This window comes from Ostrinia nubilalis, chromosome 9 (assembly GCF_963855985.1).
Source record: "Ostrinia nubilalis chromosome 9, ilOstNubi1.1, whole genome shotgun sequence".
Lineage (NCBI taxonomy): Eukaryota > Metazoa > Arthropoda > Insecta > Lepidoptera > Crambidae > Ostrinia > Ostrinia nubilalis.
Window position 1 is genome coordinate 10845980 of NC_087096.1, and position 21214 is coordinate 10867193.

At 38.6% G+C, this 21214-nt stretch overlaps 3 protein-coding genes across 4 annotated transcripts; 2 read left to right on the forward strand and 1 right to left on the reverse strand.

The window, feature by feature from the left end:
• Positions 1-285: 285 nt before the first annotated feature.
• LOC135074638 (zinc finger protein 431-like) lies at positions 286-11032 on the reverse strand. Of its 2 annotated transcripts, XR_010257867.1 has the most exons (10): positions 10853-11032; positions 10501-10627; positions 10117-10246; positions 9667-9803; positions 9381-9526; positions 8755-8956; positions 3322-3440; positions 2844-3238; positions 1707-1936; positions 286-1460 (listed from the first exon to the last, which is right to left on the reverse strand). XR_010257867.1 is itself a non-coding variant. In XM_063969002.1 (8 exons), the coding sequence occupies exons 1-8, from the start codon at positions 10939-10941 to the stop codon at positions 3082-3084; spliced, it is 1107 nt and encodes a 368-aa protein (XP_063825072.1). In that variant the 5' UTR covers positions 10942-11032; the 3' UTR covers positions 1942-3081. The 2 variants fall into 2 exon arrangements, 1 of the variants encoding a protein (XP_063825072.1); XM_063969002.1 differs by lacking the exons at positions 286-1460; positions 1707-1936 and having other exon boundaries at positions 1942-3238.
• A 232-nt stretch (positions 11033-11264) lies between these two features.
• LOC135074623 (zinc finger protein kipf-like) lies at positions 11265-13522 on the forward strand. Its single transcript, XM_063968983.1, has 5 exons — positions 11265-11517; positions 11814-11943; positions 12047-12176; positions 12252-12448; positions 12801-13522. The coding sequence occupies exons 1-5, from the start codon at positions 11390-11392 to the stop codon at positions 12981-12983; spliced, it is 768 nt and encodes a 255-aa protein (XP_063825053.1). The 5' UTR covers positions 11265-11389; the 3' UTR covers positions 12984-13522.
• An 876-nt stretch (positions 13523-14398) lies between these two features.
• Positions 14399-20766, forward strand: LOC135074839 (zinc finger and SCAN domain-containing protein 2-like). The gene is made up of 7 exons (XM_063969220.1): positions 14399-14673; positions 15754-15949; positions 16262-16456; positions 17117-17232; positions 17533-17837; positions 18355-18382; positions 20580-20766. The coding sequence occupies exons 1-7, from the start codon at positions 14585-14587 to the stop codon at positions 20647-20649; spliced, it is 999 nt and encodes a 332-aa protein (XP_063825290.1). The 5' UTR covers positions 14399-14584; the 3' UTR covers positions 20650-20766.
• The last annotated feature ends 448 nt before the right edge of the window (positions 20767-21214 follow it).

Sequence of the window (21214 nt, forward strand, 5' to 3'; positions counted from 1 at the left end):
ACTTAATATATATTTTACAATTATTATACCTATTCGTGTTTCATTATTATTAATCGAAATATAAAAATTTTGGAAAGATTACATAAACTCTATTAAAATTTTAAATTAATTTATCAAGTTTTAATACCTTATTCTACCTTAATATTAATAACTTATATCAAGTCTTAATACGGTCACGGCTCAAGATTTTTTTGTCCATTTCGGCGTTCTTTTTACTCTTTTTACGTTGCGTTGACAGTTTGTACCTAAATTCGCGCGGAACTTTTTTGTGAAATGGCTCTTAATCCATAGATTACCGAAATTGTACAGAAGAGATCAAGATCGAAATTTACACATGGACTTGATTTAAATATTTATTTGATTTCCAAAAAAAAAGTTTCCCTAAAGTTTATTATAGTATTTTTGCTTCAGAAAAGAAAAGGTTGAGAGCCGCAAGTGCGAAAGTTGGATAAATATTTTAGTATTTAAGATTTAAGTAACAGTAGAATTTTTGGTGTTACTGTAAGTTATATTCTTGATTAGAAAAACATTAAAAGTTGTTAAAAATAACTTTATCAAATAAATATTAAAATTATACATTTCAATGTTTTTAAATTCAATTGTTTACTAATAATAATAACTAAAAATCCGGTTATCTAAAATTGGAAAAATATTGATCCCCAAAAATATAGTGTTATCTAAGACTTAGATGTACTAAGGTAATAGGCACATTATTAGCGTAGTGATTTGAATTTGGCTTTTAAGAAACTAACTTATTTTTAATAATAAAGAGGATGTTCCAATATTTGTTTAATAATAGATAATCTTGATCATTAATTCCTCTAGTTAATAAGGATACGCTTGAGCTGTTTCAGATGACTTATTTCCATTGTCTTCCCTGATGTTACATTCATCATTTTTTTCGTATTTTAACAGTTTCCCTCGGATTCCAAGCACAAAATTTCCTTTATTATCAAAGGCTATTGCCGTCACTTGTCCTGGAAGGTTATCGGCATTACGGAGATCTTTTACATTGATGTTGAAATAAGTAAGATTCTTACTGGCAATGAATACATGGTCATTATGTACAGATATTTGTGCGATGCCGTCATAATTCACTCTGCTGATGCAGTCTGGTCTCGTTTCGTTAACTTTCAATACGCAGAGGCTTTCTTGTGCTATGTAGTAGAAGTTGTTCTTGTCATCAATAGCAAGCTCATTTAACGTTTCAGGGGTACGTAGTCGAGTTTTCTTGTCTCCGTCAAGACGATATAATTCCTCGAGGCCATTATTATGTTCGGTTATGTATTTGTTGCTGTCTTTATCAACAAATATCATGTCCAGTTTTACAGCACTGCTGGTGATGGGCGATGCGCTGTGGGTTTCGTAACTGTAGGTGTAAATCCCTTTACCAGTTCCGAAGTACACTTTGGTGTTTTTCTTGTCCACGGCAATGGAGTAGCTGAGCCCTTTTGGTAAACCTGAAGGTAAAAAAAAATTTTTTGTGTATAGGGTGATTAAATTTCATTTATTTGTAACTATCTATTTTCAAAAAACATGCATTGCGAATTTGCAACTGCGAGATTTTAACCCGTAACTAAACTATAACAATCTGAAAAACTTGAATTCATTTTTTTAATATCAGTTGGACGAAGCCGCGGGCAAAAGGCTAGAAATGAAACAAAAGAAAAAAAAGATATCATCAAGATTTTCCGTGTTATGCTTACCTTTAATTTTCTGTGATGATTTACTCTTAAATCTGATAATGTTGATGTTAAAAAAGAATCCCTCGTCGTTTCGCCCAGACTCCACGTAAAATAGATTCCCATACACATCGTAATGGGCATCAGTTGGATACACATCACCAATATGAAAGGTATCAGTCACGTTAAACCTGTCTTCGTTTATTTTCAAATCATGGCCGCAGCAATCGCGGGGAAGATCAAAAGCAATACAACTGTGAATCAGCAATAATATAATTTCTAATATCATTTTTAAGCTATTACAAAAGTTTAAAAAATAACTTAAAGCACTTGTACACTTTCACGTGAATTTACAAATAATGCCCCGATATAAATATGCAATCTATTTTATTGAGTAAAAGTCCATTAGTTTTAACTGGGCGCTATTAACCTTATATCTATGATTTATGCTCATAATAAAAAATAATACCATTTTTCAACATTAAAATATTAATTAATTGTAATAAAATATTGCCTATAATGACATTTTATTTATCATAAAGTCCATAACATTAAAGATGATAAATTCAGACAGTTTAAATATAAAAAAATAATTGCAGATTAATCTTGACCTATAATTTATAATTCTGTGCAACAAAGTATGTGGTTCAAGTCAACAATAAAGGATATAATATGATGTAAACACCCACATATTGTTCACAATATGATATGTATAATTTATAAATTGTATAAAATAAATGTGTAACATGTTCTATTAGATAAAATTAGGCCTCATTACATTCTGGAGGTTATGAGGTTCTGTCACCAAGTAGAAAACATACAGACCAAAGTTCCTTAAAACAATCAATTGAGCTGCTCAAACATTTATTGCCGTTACTTTACCTATACTTTTATCAGTCACATAAGTGCTAATCGTAACTAACCGCGAAATAATACATGTCCACAAAAAATGGGCGCATCGAGTCGATTTTGTCCTAAAAGAAACTACACACTCATTTAACTGCCCAAACTAAAGCCGACTTATGCGTGTTTTCACCATCAATTCCTAATTTTTAAGTGACCCCTATGGTAACAAATAACAGGAATTTTGTTTACGGAGGGGTTACTTAACGTTAGGGATTGATGGTGAAAACGGGCATTACTCTCCTACTCACCCTTCACCCTTGAACTGTTTATGCCTAGGGGCGGCATATAATATACATACAGCATTACGCTTATAGTGCACCTTCCACAACCCGATCGAACTAACTGCACACCGCGCTGAAATGCGAGTGCGACTCTTCCTCGCACTTACGGACGTGCGTAGCGTCGATGTGACGTCACGGCTGCCAGGTGCGCAGTTAACTCGATCGGGTTGTAATGTAAGAAGTAGTTCATCTGTGTATTAACCAATCACTCGCTAAGCAGTTTCCATACTTGAGTATATTTGTTCACAGTCATTTAAGTTGTTCTCGTTGGGATGAACTTCTATTTGGCACTGCAAGTACGATGGCAGCCGCCCTTGTCTTTCGCCTTTGATTTTATGGATTTTCCATCGATGTCCTTGTAATATCTTTCTGAAATAATTTATTTTGCAATATAAAACTATCTTTATGATTCGAAATTAATGTGATTAATATCTAACAATTTGGAAACTTACTTTGTATTAAACTTCTTAAAACAAACATCGCACTCCACTGTTCCCTGTCGTAAGTGGATATCTTTTATATGCCTCTTCATGTCGTGTTGATATGAAAATGCCTTCTCGCAATAAGTACACTGAAAACAAAAACAGACATTCATCAAGCTGGATAGATCTTGAAGTCCAAAGTTTTGGATTTGTGGACATACTTGCACTGAAGTAATTAAATGCTAATTTTTTTCTTATAAAAGCAACCATTTTATTTGTCTTGCTTGATTATGACGATTATAATACCAAATTATCAAGTAGAGAAGTTAATTTATTTGAAAAGCGATTTACGCTATTTCAGTGTAATTATCTTAAATTCTTGTTTCAGTGATATACAGGGGATTATTGCACATTCTGTATAAAGAATTAGCTAACATAAAACCCGATCGAGCTAACTGCGCACCTCACTGGAATGCAACTCTCCCTCCCATTAAGAGCGTTGTAGCAAAAAGTTGGCGTTCGAATTTTAGGTTTTTATTGCTTGACGTCGCGTAGTGAGTGCGCAAACTGCATTTATCTGTACAATTTCAACGCTGCGTCGACTAAACGATCTTAATCCGTAGTTGTATCGTACCTAAGACAGTACATCATACATAATAATAAAGAAATAATGTGTATAATTTACCTATTTGATTTTTTCTCAGATCAGACTTTTAGCAAAATCAAGTTACGTAATTAATGTATTTTTTACACTAGTAAATCCCGCGACAAGTTTTTAATCTTTAAATTGAGTAAAGTAATAAGTTGATGGGTTTGCAAGAATTTATGTTTTATTTTATTCTTTTTACAGCATCAAAAGCTTGTTTATGAAAAATATTTACTATTTAAATTTTACTTTTGACTTTTTAGTTTTTATGATGCGGGATGGAAAAATTAAAATTTATTCTGATTTTGTGACGTTTCCGCACATAAATATGGATAGGTTAAATAAATAGAATGAAATGTATGAAAACGAGCGTGCCATTTTTTAAACGTTATCTACAGGGTGTTCGGTAAATGGGTATATGAGCCGACACTAGCCCATGTTAACATGGTCATATTAAATGGTATGGTGAAGTCAGAAATTTGATATCATCATTTTAATTTTTTTAATTTTCATACAAAATAAATTTTATAAAATCGGATTTGTATGAAAATTTAAATAATTAAAATTAAGATATCAATTTTCTGACTTCACTATACCATTTATATGACCATGTTAACATGGGCTAGTGTCGGCTCATATACCCATTTACCTAACACCCTGTATAATATCTAGTTACAAGCTCTTTGATGGACACAAACATCGTAAGCGCCATTCAAATTATTATCTAAAAGTTAATCCCAACTATTAATATTATAAATGCGAAAGTAACTCTGTCTGTCTGTCTGTCTGTCTGTCTGTCTGTCTGTCTGTCTGTTACGCTTTCCCGCTTAAACCTCGCAACCGATTTTGATGAAATTTGGCATAGAGATAGTTTGAGTCCCGGGAAAGAACATAGGATAGTTTTTATCCCGGTTTTTGAAACAGGGACGCGCGCGATAAAGTTTTTCTGTGACAGACAAAATTCCACGCGGGCGAAGCCGCGGGCGGAAAGCTAGTAATAAATATTTAGTTTTTGTAAGTATAAACAAGTCAGGAAATCAAAGATGTAAATACTGATATCATTGTGATTTTATCGAATTTATTATTATAAACCACGGTCGTATAATGCTAAAAAATCAGAGGTAACTTTAAGATTTTTATCCATAGAGCAAAATTTATCTAATCGTGTTTTTAAACAGTTATCCCATTAGGTACACATGCGTTCTGTAATACAAAACCATCAAAAACAATACTTGTCAAAAAACCAAGTCTCACTACTCAGTTGTTCTACGGTAAAAAGTTGTGAGATCCATGTAATACCAAGTCCAGTCCAGGAAATCATTAACGTTTTACATAAATAATATATTGACTTGGCCATCGCATGAAAACACGTGTAAATTAAATTATTTAGTGCGAAATGAAACGAAATTTTGCATGCCTGTGTAGACATGCAAAATTTCAGCTCAATTGGAAAACGGAAAGTAAGTAAATTTTAAGTTGCAAGATTTTACAACTCCAGATGTCAAAGAAAATAAAAGCTTGTAGATAGCTTTATTAACAAAGAATAGAAAGATGAAGAAAATAAAAAGTACTGTCTACGATACATTTGTTAGGCCGTGTTGCACCGTCTTACTTTAACATTGACATCAAAATTTTGGATGTCAAAAATCTGTCTAACATAAAACACCGGTTATTGTCAGTTAGGGTAAAAGTTAGGTGGTGCATCTCAGCCTTAGTGTATTTTAATTAAATTTAATACAAATAAGGATGACGAAAATAATCGATAAGTGATCCCACTCGAATATTTCTTATAGTAGGTATACAAGATGTCGAACAAATGGTTACTTACTGAAAAAGTGCTTCATGAGACCTAGCAAACGGCATCAATAATATGTTTAAGAACGAACTGAATCTATTAAAAAAACCTATATTTCCAGCTTTCATACATTTAATACAGTTACAAACAAACACGAAATCAATGGTTTCTGAGAATTCTGAGTGCCTTAATGCCGTCCCCTTTATCTGTTTATTTAGTACTAGCTGACCCGGCGAACTTTGTTCCGCCTTAATGGCAATAAATAAGCAGACTTTTTTTTAATTTCGAACGGGATAAAAAGTATCTTATGTCCTTCTCCTGGCTCTAAACTACCTCCCTGAGAATTTTCAGCTAAATCGGTTCAGCCGTTCTTGAGTTATAAGTGGAGTAACTAACACGACTTTCTTTTATATATACAGGGTGGAAACGATAAGTGATCTCACTCGATTATTTCTAAACTATACAAGATATCTAAACACTGGTTACTGATCCTGAAAGTGCTTCACGAGCTCTATCCAACGGTACCAATAATAGGTTACAAAATAAACTGGATCTATCTGAAAATTCAATGTTTCCAGCTTCCATACATTTAGTAAAACCACATAATAGTAAAAACTATACAAGATATCCAAAAACTGGTTACTGATCCTGAAAGTGCTTTACAAGCTCTATCCAACGGTACCAATAATAAGTTACAAAATAAACTGGAGCTATCCGAAAATTCAATGTTTCCAGCTTCCATACATTTAGTACACTGATTTTTTGATAATATTATAGCAAATAAAGCCTAAAATCAATGTTTTCCATGAATCATTTTAAATAAGAAAGCATTACGAGTTAATTTTAAGTGTTTATTATTTAATAAAAACATTTAACACTTCTAATATTGTGTGGCTGCCATACATTTAGTATGGAGACTGAAAATATTGAATTTTCGGATAGATCCAGTTAATTCTGTAAAGTATTACTGATACCTTTTGAAAGATCTCGTGAATCACTTTCAGGATCAGTAACCAGTTTTTCGATATCTTATATAGTTTAGAAATAATCTAGTGAGATCACTTATCGTTTCCACCCTGTATAGATTTATTAATTAGTATCTCTTGATGATATTGTAGCAAGTTAAACCTAAAATCATGTTTTCCGTAAATAATTTAAATAAGAATGCAATTTACGAGTTTGTTGTTTGATTATTATACAGGGTGTTAGGTAAATGGGTATATGAGCCGACACAAGCCCATGTTAACATGGTCATATAAATGGTATGGTGAAGTCAGATATTTGAAATCATCATTTTAATTTTTTTAATTTTCATACAAAATAAATTTTATTAAATCCGATTTGTATGAAAAATAAAATAATTAAAATGAAGATATCAATTTTCTGACTTCACCATACCATTTATATGACCATGTTAACATGGGCTAGTGTCGGCTCATATACCCATTTACCTAACACCCTGTATATTACTCAATAAAAAATTTAAATTTAAAAAATTAACACTCCTAATATGGTAGGTATGGCTGGCGGCATACATTTAGTATGAAATTCGGAAACATTGAATTTTCGCATAGATCCAGTTTATACTTTGACCTATTTTTTGTTATTGTTTTAAAGAGCTCATGAAGCACTTACAGGAACAGTAAACAGTTTCTCGATATCTTGTATAATTAAAAATCAAGTGAAATCACTTATCGTTTCCACCCTGTACCTATACTTTTAAAAATAAACTCATTTTATACGTTCATTTGTATAAGTATCTACAATACAAATACCTAACCAACTTAGTTGACGTTTTATAAAACTATTTGTCTAAGTGTGATCGAGCGACCGCTGGTGGATTTGCCATTTACCTGACCTACCCCTTTATTACTAAACGTTTAATATCAGATGAATAGTTACGCACCAATTTCTTTCATTCAGTCGTCAGTAATTGAACTTTCGGAAAAACATGACGAAGCGTTGTGTGACCATACAGACGCTATTCAACTTTTATTAGTAAGGAAGAGTATATTTTATGTTGGTAGAAACACAGTAGCATAGACTAATGTTTTGACACCCTGTTAAAATTTTTATTAGTCATTTATTTTTTCCTGACCAAACAGATACCATAATAATATCTTTTATCTATTCTACCCATATTCTGTAAGTAAAATAATAAAAAGTTTGAAAAGAAAGAAATTACAAGTCCGATTTACCTAAACAAATAAATTAAAAATACTTGCGGATCAAAAGTACTCAATCATACTACAATTTACGAAAAAATCACGCGTGACGCATATACGTCAGTGGGCAGTCAACTGACATAGACCCGGCGTCTACGAGTGCCAAAGCACGACTGATTTATGCCATTTGATGCACCCGATTTTATAGTATTTTCAAATTAATTTTTCATTTGAAGATTGAAGATAGATGTTTTTTCTTTTTCACACAATAATAGTACTATGTTTCTTCTTAAGTATAAAGTAGTTTATGTTGCCAAATGACTTTTAAATTATGAGATGTGACCTGTTTTCTTGCAGTAATTTTCTCGAATTTTGACTATCTTAGACATGATAAAAATGCATTTTAATGAATTAAACATCAAAATTTTCTCAATACACTTTCTTCTTCAGGGTATGCCTATTCTATTGAATACATTTTATCTTCTTACTTAGAAATAAATTTGTTGTAATATTAGTTCAAAGTTGTGCCTTCGCGAGTTACCTGGAAATCGGGCTTTCGAAATTCGCTGTTTTCGTAGGCAAAAATCCAATTTGAACGAGATTTTGTCAATAGACATTCCGTAAAAACGTATGATAATTACGATGATATAAGTCAAAAGAAGCTATAACAATAAATTATATGACTAAAATCATTTCGAAATCTGCCAAATTCTCGATTTCTGCATGAAAAATGTGACAACGCTCTTAACCCGCATACATCCCCGCAATCGCCCCGCCTACCAGAGCGTCGATGTGTCGTCACGGCTGCCAGGTGCGCACTTAACTCAACCGGGTGGTACGCAACTATTTTTAATCACCTTAAACGGTCTCGTAGTGCTGTGCACGTGTCTCATGTGTTTCGCGAGGTTGCTAGAAGTCGTCGTCGCTTTGGGACACTGCGTGCACTTGAACGGCTTATCGGCCATATGCGACCTCTTGTGAACCTTCAGCAAGTCCATCGTACGGCCTTGATACGGGCATTCCTCGCATTTGAAGGGAAACACGTTTTCGTGAGTGGCCCTGTAATGAGAAAAGTAAGTATGTAACAAAAGATACAATGTGTTGTTAGATGGATAATGAATGGGGTGTCATAATCGTGTAACGATGGCATAATAATGTATAACGCCGGCGGTAACTCACCGCCGCAAAAACATGACAACGAAAAAATTTCAATACACATCTGTGTTGATTTTCCCACACCAGCAACGTGGTGAAGATTTCATGGACGCGGCGATGCGGAGTGATAGTTGGTAAATTTGTAGTTAATTGACACATGGTGATCGTGATTGATCGTAGGGGCCCTAGTACTAGCATAATAAGTCTCACTTGAACAAATGTCACATAATAAGTAAGTTAAGTAATTCTTTAAAAATTAAATGAATAGTAATTTATTTAATGGGACATTCTCTTGTATGTTTTAAAATTAGTTGGTAAAGATACTTACATATGAACCAAAAGACTTGCATTAGAACAGGCAGTTTTTCCACAGGTGTCACATAGAAACTTCTTTTTTGTCACCTCCCCTGATGGCTTTGGTACTTGTGACTGAGTTTGCAGAGAGCATTTGGATGCATGCTTGTTATATGCAGCCTGGTAAATAAATATACTCAAATTATTATATTTGTACATGAACAAATCTTTAGAATGAAGGCAGATTGAAACTGCAAATTGCAATTTTTACTTGTGTTCACAGTCACAAAAATAAAATGAAGAATAGTTAGTATACTAACCATATTATCAAACTCTTTATTACATGTGGAACAACCCCATACTTCTGAATTGTCTTCAGAATAAGTTGGTGTGGAGGCATGGTAGGAGTCTTCACTGTCACCATTTATAGTCTTGTCTCTTTCATATCTACCATATTCTGTAGTAGCAAAAGTTCTTATGTTAATTATTTATTACAGATGCAAAACAAAGTGGCATAACATATTAATAAAATAATGCACATGCCAGTCAATGATAAAAATCCATTAATATTTAATATTTACTAAAAAAAAACTATTCTGAGTTACACTACATAATTATGTAGATCAAATTTAAAGAGATGTATGTTTTTCAGTCAAATTTTTAATATGAATGAAAATTGGTTAGCTTATTCTCTAGTTACTTTCACCTGCACTTAGGTAAAAGATTATTTTAGTTACTTCTTTATAGAATTTCTATAGAAACATTTTTACCTTTCTTTTCATAGAGTTCTGTGATTTTAGCGTTACTTCTCTGACACAGTTCCCTGAACATAATGCAGCCATTGAGCAAGTCTAGACAACTTTGGCACATATGATTTGAATAATTTTCCATTTTGTATAACTGAAAAAAAAAAATTTTTTTTATCAATATAACAGGACTACACTTCCACAGTAATAATTAAGGAACCACAGTAGGTACAGTAATTTAATAGTTTCAGGCCAGCATTAAAAATAAAATTAACAAAGAATTTAAGATAGTACCTACCTATAGTAACTTTTACGAAAGACATAATTAAAGTGGCTGTAAAGTTCAATCAATTATTACAGTATTAAAATGTATGTATAACAATGAGTGATAAAAACTAGAATACTTACTGCAATTCCTGAAAAGTTTTTAATATCTTCAGGAATGTTTGGATGAATGATATTGTTGAATATAGGTATTTCTCCGCTCTCTTCACTGCATATTCTGCATGGATTAACAATTTTTTTGATACAATGTCTGAAAAAAAAAGTTTAACATGTTATTCTAAAGCTGAAATGGAGTTTTTACGAGTAGGTACAAGGGAAGATTTGAAGCCTATTGGCTTCATACTAGAATACCAAAACTGGCATAGTTGTTCTCTTTTGTAGTCACTTATGTAGTGGACTGGGACTGCTACTGTCTCCATTATAACGTAACAATATAATTTGTACACAAAGGTTGTTTCAATCTCGTAAAACTTACGATTTCTTGACTTTCCTTTTCTTCTTTTTGTGAGATTTTTTTAATGCATTTGCTAATAGCATGGACTTGATTAATAACAGTGATGTCATTATAAATGCGTGTTTTTACAGCCCTAATAATAATTATTTTATTCGTCCATACAATATAAATTCACTTTGAAAAAGCAAAAACAAAAATCCAACAAATACCAAAAACAACACCAAAGATAATTTTGACGTATAGATTTTTTAATTTTTGCCGCTAATAATAGGCAAAGGGATTATGTAACATAACGCAGTAATATCACAAAATCATGTTTTTACGTACAATGATCAAGTAAATTTATGATTACAGGATGTATATTTAAGAATTTCTTTGAATAAAAAAAGGTTCATGACAGCAGCTTTGACTTTTGTTGACATTGACATTAGAGAGTTTTTGACAGCGTTGCTAGCTCTTGTTGTGTTGTGTGTAAAAAATGGAATTTATTGTTGTTCTATCCTAGGATAAAAGCTGTTAACGTTTTGTTTATTATCCTTTTACTTTATTTAAACAAAAATGGCAGTTTACGTGACAAAAGCTATGATGTCCAAGTTTCAGAAAACAGAATTTTGGCCTGTATCAATGGAAACCGATGCACAAGCGTCTACCAGTAATGACCACTGGCACAAAATTGCTTTCGAAAGGTAAAATAACAAGACGATGAAATTAATAACAGCAGCTAAGAAATAACTTATTGATCCTGTAACTTCTTATTACTGCAACAACTAACCTTACCCTCTAACCAAAATGCTGACCGAAGGCCCTCAGTTATTACTGGTTTATTATAAAAAAATAACTACCTATTATTTAGCAGGCATACAGTAATTTGCCAGTACCTAGTTCAATTAAATGCATAAACCTGTTTGGTATTATTCAGTCTGTCTTTTTAACACACAACACACACTCCAACTGAAATCATGAATATTTAATCTTTTTCCAGTAAAAAAAGTGGCGGCTTAGCAAGAGGACTGATATGCAGAGTCTGTGGGAGGAATGGTGTCATGCCGTTGACGGAAAGAATAAATGGTGTTGAAATCATGACTTGCATTGAAAGGATTACTAATGTGACAGTAAGTAACAAAGAAAAATTGATAGATGCATCCATAGTTACAACAAAAAGTTACTGATTTCATATTATGACAGTTTTCCCTGAATTATATTTATTCTTTTCAGATTGACCTTGAAGATTCACTGCCGAAATACATCTGCAATGATTGTCTGGAAGTGTTAAGGGCAGCAATTAATTTTAAGGAAACTTGTGAAATATCAGACAGAAAGTTTAGGAGAATATTAAATCCTATGGGTATACATCTGTCTACTGTTTATATGTGAAAATTTCAGGGTTTAAGAATGTTGTTAAGATAATTTTATTTTTCAGGTGATCCTGCTCTCCATTCTTATCCATATTCTAAACATGACTTCCATATGATACTGAATCAGATGAAAGAGAAACGTCAAAGGGCTGAGGAAAAAAGAGAAAGACTGCGTAAAAAACAAGAAAGAATAGAACAAAGAAAAGTGCCTAAAATAAAGCAGTTCAAATGCTCTCCATGCGACATGACATTTCCAAACAAGGTAAAACAGGTTCATGGTTTGTTTGAAATGCATAGTTTGAGATGGTCCTAACTTAGATCTATCAAAAATAAGTGGTCACCAACAATGATAATATGCACAGTTCTGCTAGTTAGGATGTAGTAAAATTGCTGTGGAAATTTATATCTGCTTAATTTTCTTACAATTTTGCCTCAGCCCAAATTTTTAATATTTTTTTGTGTCACTAAATGTAAAAAAAACACCTGAATTAATATAAGGTCAGATTGGATAAGATAACAAGTGTAGGGTAAGATAGGATAGGATACTTTCTGATTTATTTCAATTAGAGTATTTTACAATATTGCTATTGCAATAGAAATCTCTTTCTTTTTAGGAGAAGCTAACTCTACACAGACGCGAGCGGCAGTGCATGCGGCGCGCCTGCGACATCTGCGGGCAGCTCGTGGTCAGCATCCCGCAGCACATGCGCTACATCCACAAGCAGGTCGTGCAGCACAAGTGCCCCACCTGCGGCAAGGAGTTCCCCGTCATCGCCCGGCTCAAGAACCACATGTGAGTGGCTTATAGACGCGAGCGGCAGTGCATGCGGGCGGCTCGTGGTCAGCATCCCGCAGCACATGCGCTACATCCACAAGCAGGTCGTGCAGCACAAGTGCCCCACCTGCGGCAAGGAGTTCCCCGTCATCGCCCGGCTCAAGAACCACATGTGAGTGGCTTATAGACGCGAGCGGCAGTGCATGCGGGCGGCTCGTGGTCAGCATCCCGCAGCACATGCGCTACATCCACAAGCAGGTCGTGCAGCACAAGTGCCCCACCTGCGGCAAGGAGTTCCCCGTCATCGCCCGGCTCAAGAACCACATGTGAGTGGCTTATAGACGCGAGCGGCAGTGCATGCGGGCGGCTCGTGGTCAGCATCCCGCAGCACATGCGCTACATCCACAAGCAGGTCGTGCAGCACAAGTGCCCCACCTGCGGCAAGGAGTTCCCCGTCATCGCCCGGCTCAAGAACCACATGTGAGTGGCTTATAGACGCGAGCGGCAGTGCATGCGGGCGGCTCGTGGTCAGCATCCCGCAGCACATGCGCTACATCCACAAGCAGGTCGTGCGGCACAAGTGCCCCACCTGCGGCAAGGAGTTCCCCGTCATCGCCCGGCTCAAGAACCACATGTGAGTGGCTTATAGACGCGAGCGGCAGTGCATGCGGGCGGCTCGTGGTCAGCATCCCGCAGCACATGCGCTACATCCACAAGCAGGTCGTGCAGCACAAGTGCCCCACCTGCGGCAAGGAGTTCCCCGTCATCGCCCGGCTCAAGAACCACATGTGAGTGGCTTATAGACGCGAGCGGCAGTGCATGCGGGCGGCTCGTGGTCAGCATCCCGCAGCACATGCGCTACATCCACAAGCAGGTCGTGCAGCACAAGTGCCCCACCTGCGGCAAGGAGTTCCCCGTCATCGCCCGGCTCAAGAACCACATGTGAGTGGCTTATAGACGCGAGCGGCAGTGCATGCGGGCGGCTCGTGGTCAGCATCCCGCAGCACATGCGCTACATCCACAAGCAGGTCGTGCGGCACAAGTGCCCCACCTGCGGCAAGGAGTTCCCCGTCATCGCCCGGCTCAAGAACCACATGTGAGTGGCTTATAGACGCGAGCGGCAGTGCATGCGGGCGGCTCGTGGTCAGCATCCCGCAGCACATGCGCTACATCCACAAGCAGGTCGTGCAGCACAAGTGCCCCACCTGCGGCAAGGAGTTCCCCGTCATCGCCCGGCTCAAGAACCACATGTGAGTGGCTTATAGACGCGAGCGGCAGTGCATGCGGGCGGCTCGTGGTCAGCATCCCGCAGCACATGCGCTACATCCACAAGCAGGTCGTGCAGCACAAGTGCCCCACCTGCGGCAAGGAGTTCCCCGTCATCGCCCGGCTCAAGAACCACATGTGAGTGGCTTATAGACGTGAGCGGCAGTGCATGCGGGCGGCTCGTGGTCAGCATCCCGCAGCACATGCGCTACATCCACAAGCAGGTCGTGCAGCACAAGTGCCCCACCTGCGGCAAGGAGTTCCCCGTCATCGCCCGGCTCAAGAACCACATGTGAGTGGCTTATAGACGCGAGCGGCAGTGCATGCGGGCGGCTCGTGGTCAGCATCCCGCAGCACATGCGCTACATCCACAAGCAGGTCGTGCAGCACAAGTGCCCCACCTGCGGCAAGGAGTTCCCCGTCATCGCCCGGCTCAAGAACCACATGTGAGTAGCAATGGAATCTCTGTAAACCTGTGAGCAGCTTGTATAAATAAATTGCAGTGACCTTGTTGAATGGATTGAATTGGCCATAGGTGAATATTGGCACTGAACTAAACGGGTTATGTAGCCGTTGTCTTAGTAAAGCGACATGAAGCAACGCAACCTAATGCAACCAATATTTCACGCGATTTGTATCATACATGACTAGCCACTATTTTATATCACAACGATTAAAGCCTGGTCCGTGAGCACGTAGTCCAATGACCCCAAGCTACCCATCCCTATCGCTCGCGCGTAATTATGTTGCTGTCGCGACTGTGCGACGGGCGCCCGCAGTGAGTGTGCGAGCGCGACAGCAACATAATTACGCGCGAGCGATAGGGATGGGTAGCTTGGGGTCATTGGACGGGATTCTACGTGCTCACGGACCAGGCTTTACTTGATATTATTTTCACATCGGGTCGCATGACGTCGCGTTGCCGCGTTTGTCATTGACGATGGGTTAGAATAAATAAATAAATAAATAAATCTTTGGACAATTTCACACAGCGCCAGCTAGCCCCAAAGTAAGCAACTTAATGCTTGTGTTATGGGTGCTAGCTTAACGGATATACTATTTATATACTTTTTTTTTTTTTTTTTAATACATAAATATTATACATAGTCACACCCAGACCCGTCACAGAAATTAAAAAGAATAAAAAGAATGACTTCAGTTTGAAATTTTTTAAGATAAATGGGATAAAGCGGGGGTAAAGTGATGCATCGCATCGCTGACATAGCCCGACGGATTAGCAAGCTGAAGTGGCAATGGGCAGGGCACATAGTACGCAGAACTGACGGCCGATGGGGCAGCAAGGTTCTGGAATGTAGGCCGCGTACCGGAAAACACCTACAATGTGGACCGACGACATCGTAAAGGTAGCAGAGAAGCGCTGGACGCAAGCCGCTACCGATCGATCAGCATGGAAAGCATTGGGGGAGGTCTATGTTCAGCAGTGGACGTCCTATGGCTGAAATGATGATGATGAATGATGAGAGTGACGCATGTATGTGTGTTATAACTGAATCGTTTGCCTCCAGGCTGGTGCACACGGACACGTTCAACTTCTTCTGCGACCTGTGCCCGTACAAGTGCAAGCACAAGTACTACCTGGTGATGCACATGCGCACGCACACCGGCGAGAAGCCGTACAAGTGCGCGCAGTGCCCCGCCACCTTCGTCAACCCCTCCAACCGGAACAAGCACAAGCTCACGCACCAGGAGAAGCAGTTCAAGGTGCGTATGTACCGAATGATACATCATCAATATAGATACGAACTGGCGCAGTGTCGACGGTCGATAGACGTGCGCACGGTTCAGCGGGCCAGAAGCTTATGAGTGCAAGTGAGAGAGAGGCGTTGGTGGCTATAGTCTGGTCCGTGAGCACGTAGAATTTTGTCCAATGACCCCAAGCTACCCATCCTTATCGCTCGCGTGTAATTATGTTGCTGTCGCGCTCGCACACTCACTGCGGGCGCCCGTCGCACAGTCGCGACACAGCTTGGGGTCATTGGACAAAATTCTACGTGCTCACAGACCGGGCTTTAGCGGCCTAGCGCTTTTAGTATTCGAATATTAGTCGACCCGTGCCCGTACAAGTGCAAGCACAAGTACTACCTGGTGATGCACATGCGCACGCACACCGGCGAGAAGCCGTACAAGTGCGCGCAGTGCCCCGCCACCTTCGTCAACCCCTCCAACCGGAACAAGCACAAGCTCACGCACCAGGAGAAGCAGTTCAAGGTACGACTATAGAGACTTCTATCTATTTGGTACACTATAAGTTCCACAGAAAGAGTTCAGGCGAACACGATACTCAACCAAGTAAATGGGCAAGACCACCTGCCTCAGAACTAGAGGTCCCGGGTTTGATTCCCAGTGGGGGCATAATTTTCTGCTTGGTTTGGTTAGTGCTAGGGCTTTTTCTAAGTCCGCCTGGCTATCTACTACTATCTTACCTGAGCGTGTCTACACACTGTGTCACTAAGCCGCAGCGGCATATCCGCTGTCGCAGCTGCGGCATAGTGTGTAATGTAAACGCACTAAGACATTAGAACAAATTCAATTATCGAGTACACTAGTTACCTCACTCGTAAGTGACGAGCGAATGTGTGCAAGCGAGACAGAAACGCTTGTCAGAATACGCATGACGTCAGCACAGACTTATATTTTTTAAAATTCATAACAAGGCAGGTATTTGACCACAATCGCACCTGGTGTTAAGTGGGATGTAGTCTAGGATGGTATATATCTGCCCTGTACGTGCCTATTCACTCTCGCCTTGAAAAGTTATTAGCTATTATCAAACAAACCTTGGCTTGTAATGATCGCCTCAACTCTCGTCGCGAATCTCAATATGGCTAAAATTGCAATTTAAAATGTCTGACATACTGTTTGTTGCAGTGCGCGCTGTGCGAGAAAGTTTTCCGCACCAACACCGTGTTACGTGAGCACCACGAGGCCATGCACATGAACATTAAGCACACCTGCAACTACTGCGGGAGAGACTTCTGCTACAAGTGAGAACTACATTGATTTATGCTGTTAGATCTTTAGAAACCCACATACTAGCGGATTTTGTGAGTCATCGTCTTGCCAACACCCGCGCGTTCGGGTACAACTAGTGTCAAAATGGACGACGCGACAGCGCTGCGTAGATCTGACAGAGATCTGCGCAGGCGCTGCAAGATGACGATACTCGAAAGGCGCTAGTGTGGCCCTTATAATAATATAGCTCTTGTCCGTAAATTATTTTATTGTAAGTTAGTTTAAATCTTTCTGTAAATTCTTAAATCAAATCATTATTTATGTGATCTTAGATCGGACCTCCGCAAACATGAGATCAGAAACCACAACCGCACTAAGCGAGATTACGTAGGCGGCGAACCGACGTATAAGCAAGTAGAACGCTTGCAAAAGGTTCAAGAAACTCCAGAAGATATGGAAAAATGGGATCCGCAGAAGATGCAAGCGACCGCCAACAGAAATTGGCGGACAGAAGAGATCACCGTCACGCAGCTAATGCAAGGGACATACATTGAGCAAACCAAGGAATTCATACCGGCGAATAACTCGCTTTACTTCTCCGATATGTCGGGAATTATACAGCAGCAACCGCAAATGGGTAAGATTTTTATTTTCTGTTTATTAGATTTTATGTAAGTGTTTTATTTCCTCTTGATTTTCTCGATCGTCTGTTAGCCAGTAGCTTACGTGTCACAAAAGAACTAACGACAGCTACACAGTTCACTGAGTGAGCTCATCATTCGCGTTGCTGATATCGGTCGGTGTTAATTTTTCTTCTTTATTTTTTTCATAATATTTTGCGCTACATGACTTGCGCCAGTACTTATGGCACAAAGAAAAATAAAATTTTGATATTGTAAAATGCATGTTAGACGCCCCGGTATCAGTAAATATGAATTCAGTTTTGCCTTTTACAAATCTATATTCATTTTTCAACGTAAAGTTCTTCCGTTATTATAAATCTTTAACAACTTGAGCAGACTACGTTTTTAGTTGGGAATAAAGTTCGCTGTGTTAGAAAAAAGTCTGTTGTTATTAAAAAAGTTTCCAATAAAGCATAGTTGTCTGTTTGCTACGTAAACGTGCACGTACTGAAGTTGTTTGTTTTGTTTCAGTGCAACAACAAACGGTGCAGTTGACGCTGTGAGTAGAGCTCTTTTCATAACATTTTATTGCCGTTCTCCCATTTTAAAACTTTAGATAGATGACGAAATTTAATTCGGGTCCGTTGTTAATTTATAAAAGAAATGGAAAACCGCATTTTTATTAAAAATTTACATATCAAAATAAATGTGGGTGAAAATACAGCTTTTGAAAATAAAATTCCAGTCTCTCTTCATAAACTGCTAATAGGGTGAAAGTTTTATGACCTAAAATATGTATTGTTACACCATTTTTAGTATAATGTGTCATAATATAATATGTTGTCACATTATTATTTTAAATGGGTAAGTTTACATCCTTTTCTCGACGATTTTGTGAACCAGTGGTTTTGAGACATGGACTCTAAATACAAAAGTCCGAGGTTCTATTCTTTCACACATGATTCATATAAAGGCACTGGGTCTCTATCAGAAGGAACTCTAGGGGTGGAATCTCCATAGGCGTGGGTTAACGGGCAAGGAGATAATATCTTGGATGGTTGACAACCACTTTTCCTACAATTTAACTTTCCACCAAACTCAACACGCTTTCAAAGATAACCTCGCAGCCGCCTGCTCACACTTGACATGACACAACTGATTGACAGTTATCTTTTTCTGCGCATCAGTCGGGTGTTACGTTTAGGAATCACAAACCTTCTGCTCTACAGATTTCTACAGATAACATAATATTAAGATTGGTACTATTAATCATCAATAATAATTTGCAGCATCTGTGTCCGGCGCCGACACGGCCAGCCTGACTATCGCACGGCCTCGTGCGCTTAGTCCAGGGTTTGTCCATCTGTAAACATTCAATTTCTTATTATCACAGCTCGTCCATTCCTGACTACAGAGCGTGCGAATATCAGATCGTAGAATCACAATAAATACAGCTGATCAGGGCGTGATGACCCTCGATCAGGAAACCAAACCATTACAGCTGGCCCGGGCGCGAAGCCCGACCAGGAAACCAAAACATTACAGCTGGCCCGGGCGTGAGGCCCCTTCGACCAGGAAACCGGGGTTTAGGTAACATGGCCCGACGCGCAAGGCTTACGCCAAGGCTCCTTCAACCATTTACCTCAAACCGCACCACTACTACTGCTGATCCAGGCATGCAGCCATGCGACCAGGAAACCAGGGTTTAGGTAACATGGCCCGACGCGCAAGGCTTAAGCCAAGGCTCCTTCAACCATTTACCTCAAACCGCACCACTACTACTGCTGATCCAGGCATGCAGCCATGCGACCAGGAAACCAGGGTTTAGGTAACATGGCCCGACGCGCAAGGCTTAAGCCAAGGCTCCTTCAACCATTTACCTCAAACCGCACCACTACTACTGCTGATCCAGGCATGCAGCCATGCGACCAGGAAACCAACATTACATCAGCGTGGCCCGGGCGTAAACAGCCCCTTCAACCACGGCAACAGGGTGGCCCGGGCGCCCTTGGCCCGGCCCCCTCAACTCACTCACTCACAAAGGCCCTTCCAGTTTACGTCAATCACAATAATTTCCGTCAACCTGCACCAACTCTCAATGTCTGAGCCAGCATCCTCCATGTAAAACTTGATGAGTTGCGTAGCGTAGGTGTGCATGCTGAAAGATTTATCTCCTTTGAATAGTGCCCTTCGAATCCCACTTCTGATAAAGGCACTGGGTCTCTATCAGAAGGAACTCTAGGGGTGGAATCTCCATAGGCGTGGGTTAACGGGCAAGGAGATAATATCTTGGATGGTTGACAACCACTTTTCCTACAATTTAACTTTCCACCAAACTCAACACGCTTTCAAAGATAACCTCGCAGCCGCCTGCTCACACTTGACATGACACAACTGATTGACAGTTATCTTTTTCTGCGCATCAGTCGGGTGTTACGTTTAGGAATCACAAACCTTCTGCTCTACAGATTTCTACAGATAACATAATATTAAGATTGGTACTATTAATCATCAATAATAATTTGCAGCATCTGTGTCCGGCGCCGACACATACAAAATGAAAAACTCTGTGTGTAACTAAAATCGCCGTATTTCTCGGTAATTACCTATATGATTCCGTATTTGGGACAGCACGTTCGTTATACCGTGTCTCTAATTAATCGCAGTGGCTTAAAATGTCTTTATTTAATAGTTTAAAATAAGGCCTTAGAGAAGCTTGAAGAAGATCATATTTTAACAATAAATTCTTGTTCTAGGCCGGAATTGGGGATGAAGAAGGATGAAGTCAAAATATACGAAACGCAGCAAGGAATTGGATACTTCTAAACTAGACAAATAGTTTATAGTTACTAGTGTACACATATTGTTTGTTTTTTACCTAAATAAATATACACCAGTTCATTATATTTAGTGTAATATCAGAAATATATTATTTAGATAAATGATTTTCGTTTTAATTCTTCTTTTAATTTTTGGTAGTTCCTAAGGCTGAGTTGCACCACCTTTGACCGTAACTATAACGATAACGGAACCGGTGCTCTTGATCATGGAGATTGACAGATTTTTGACGTTTGTTAAAGTAAGCGGTGCAACCCAGCCATAAGTCTTTACAATCGCTTTGAAAATAATTATTTTTTAATGATAGATATTAAAAAATACCTACGCTTTTAAGTTTTGAGAAACTTGAATAGCATCAAATTACATCAAAAATCCTATATTCATCAGCTACCGTATTAAATCGGTTTTATATATTTGCCATTCAAAGGCGGAATTTTCGGGAAAATATGCAAAAAATGATTTCCCATTCTAGCCGGAATTTACCTGAAAGACTTCCAGCTGCAAATAATGTCGCCGCGCTCCGTAATACTAAGGTGTAATAAAATTTCCGTTA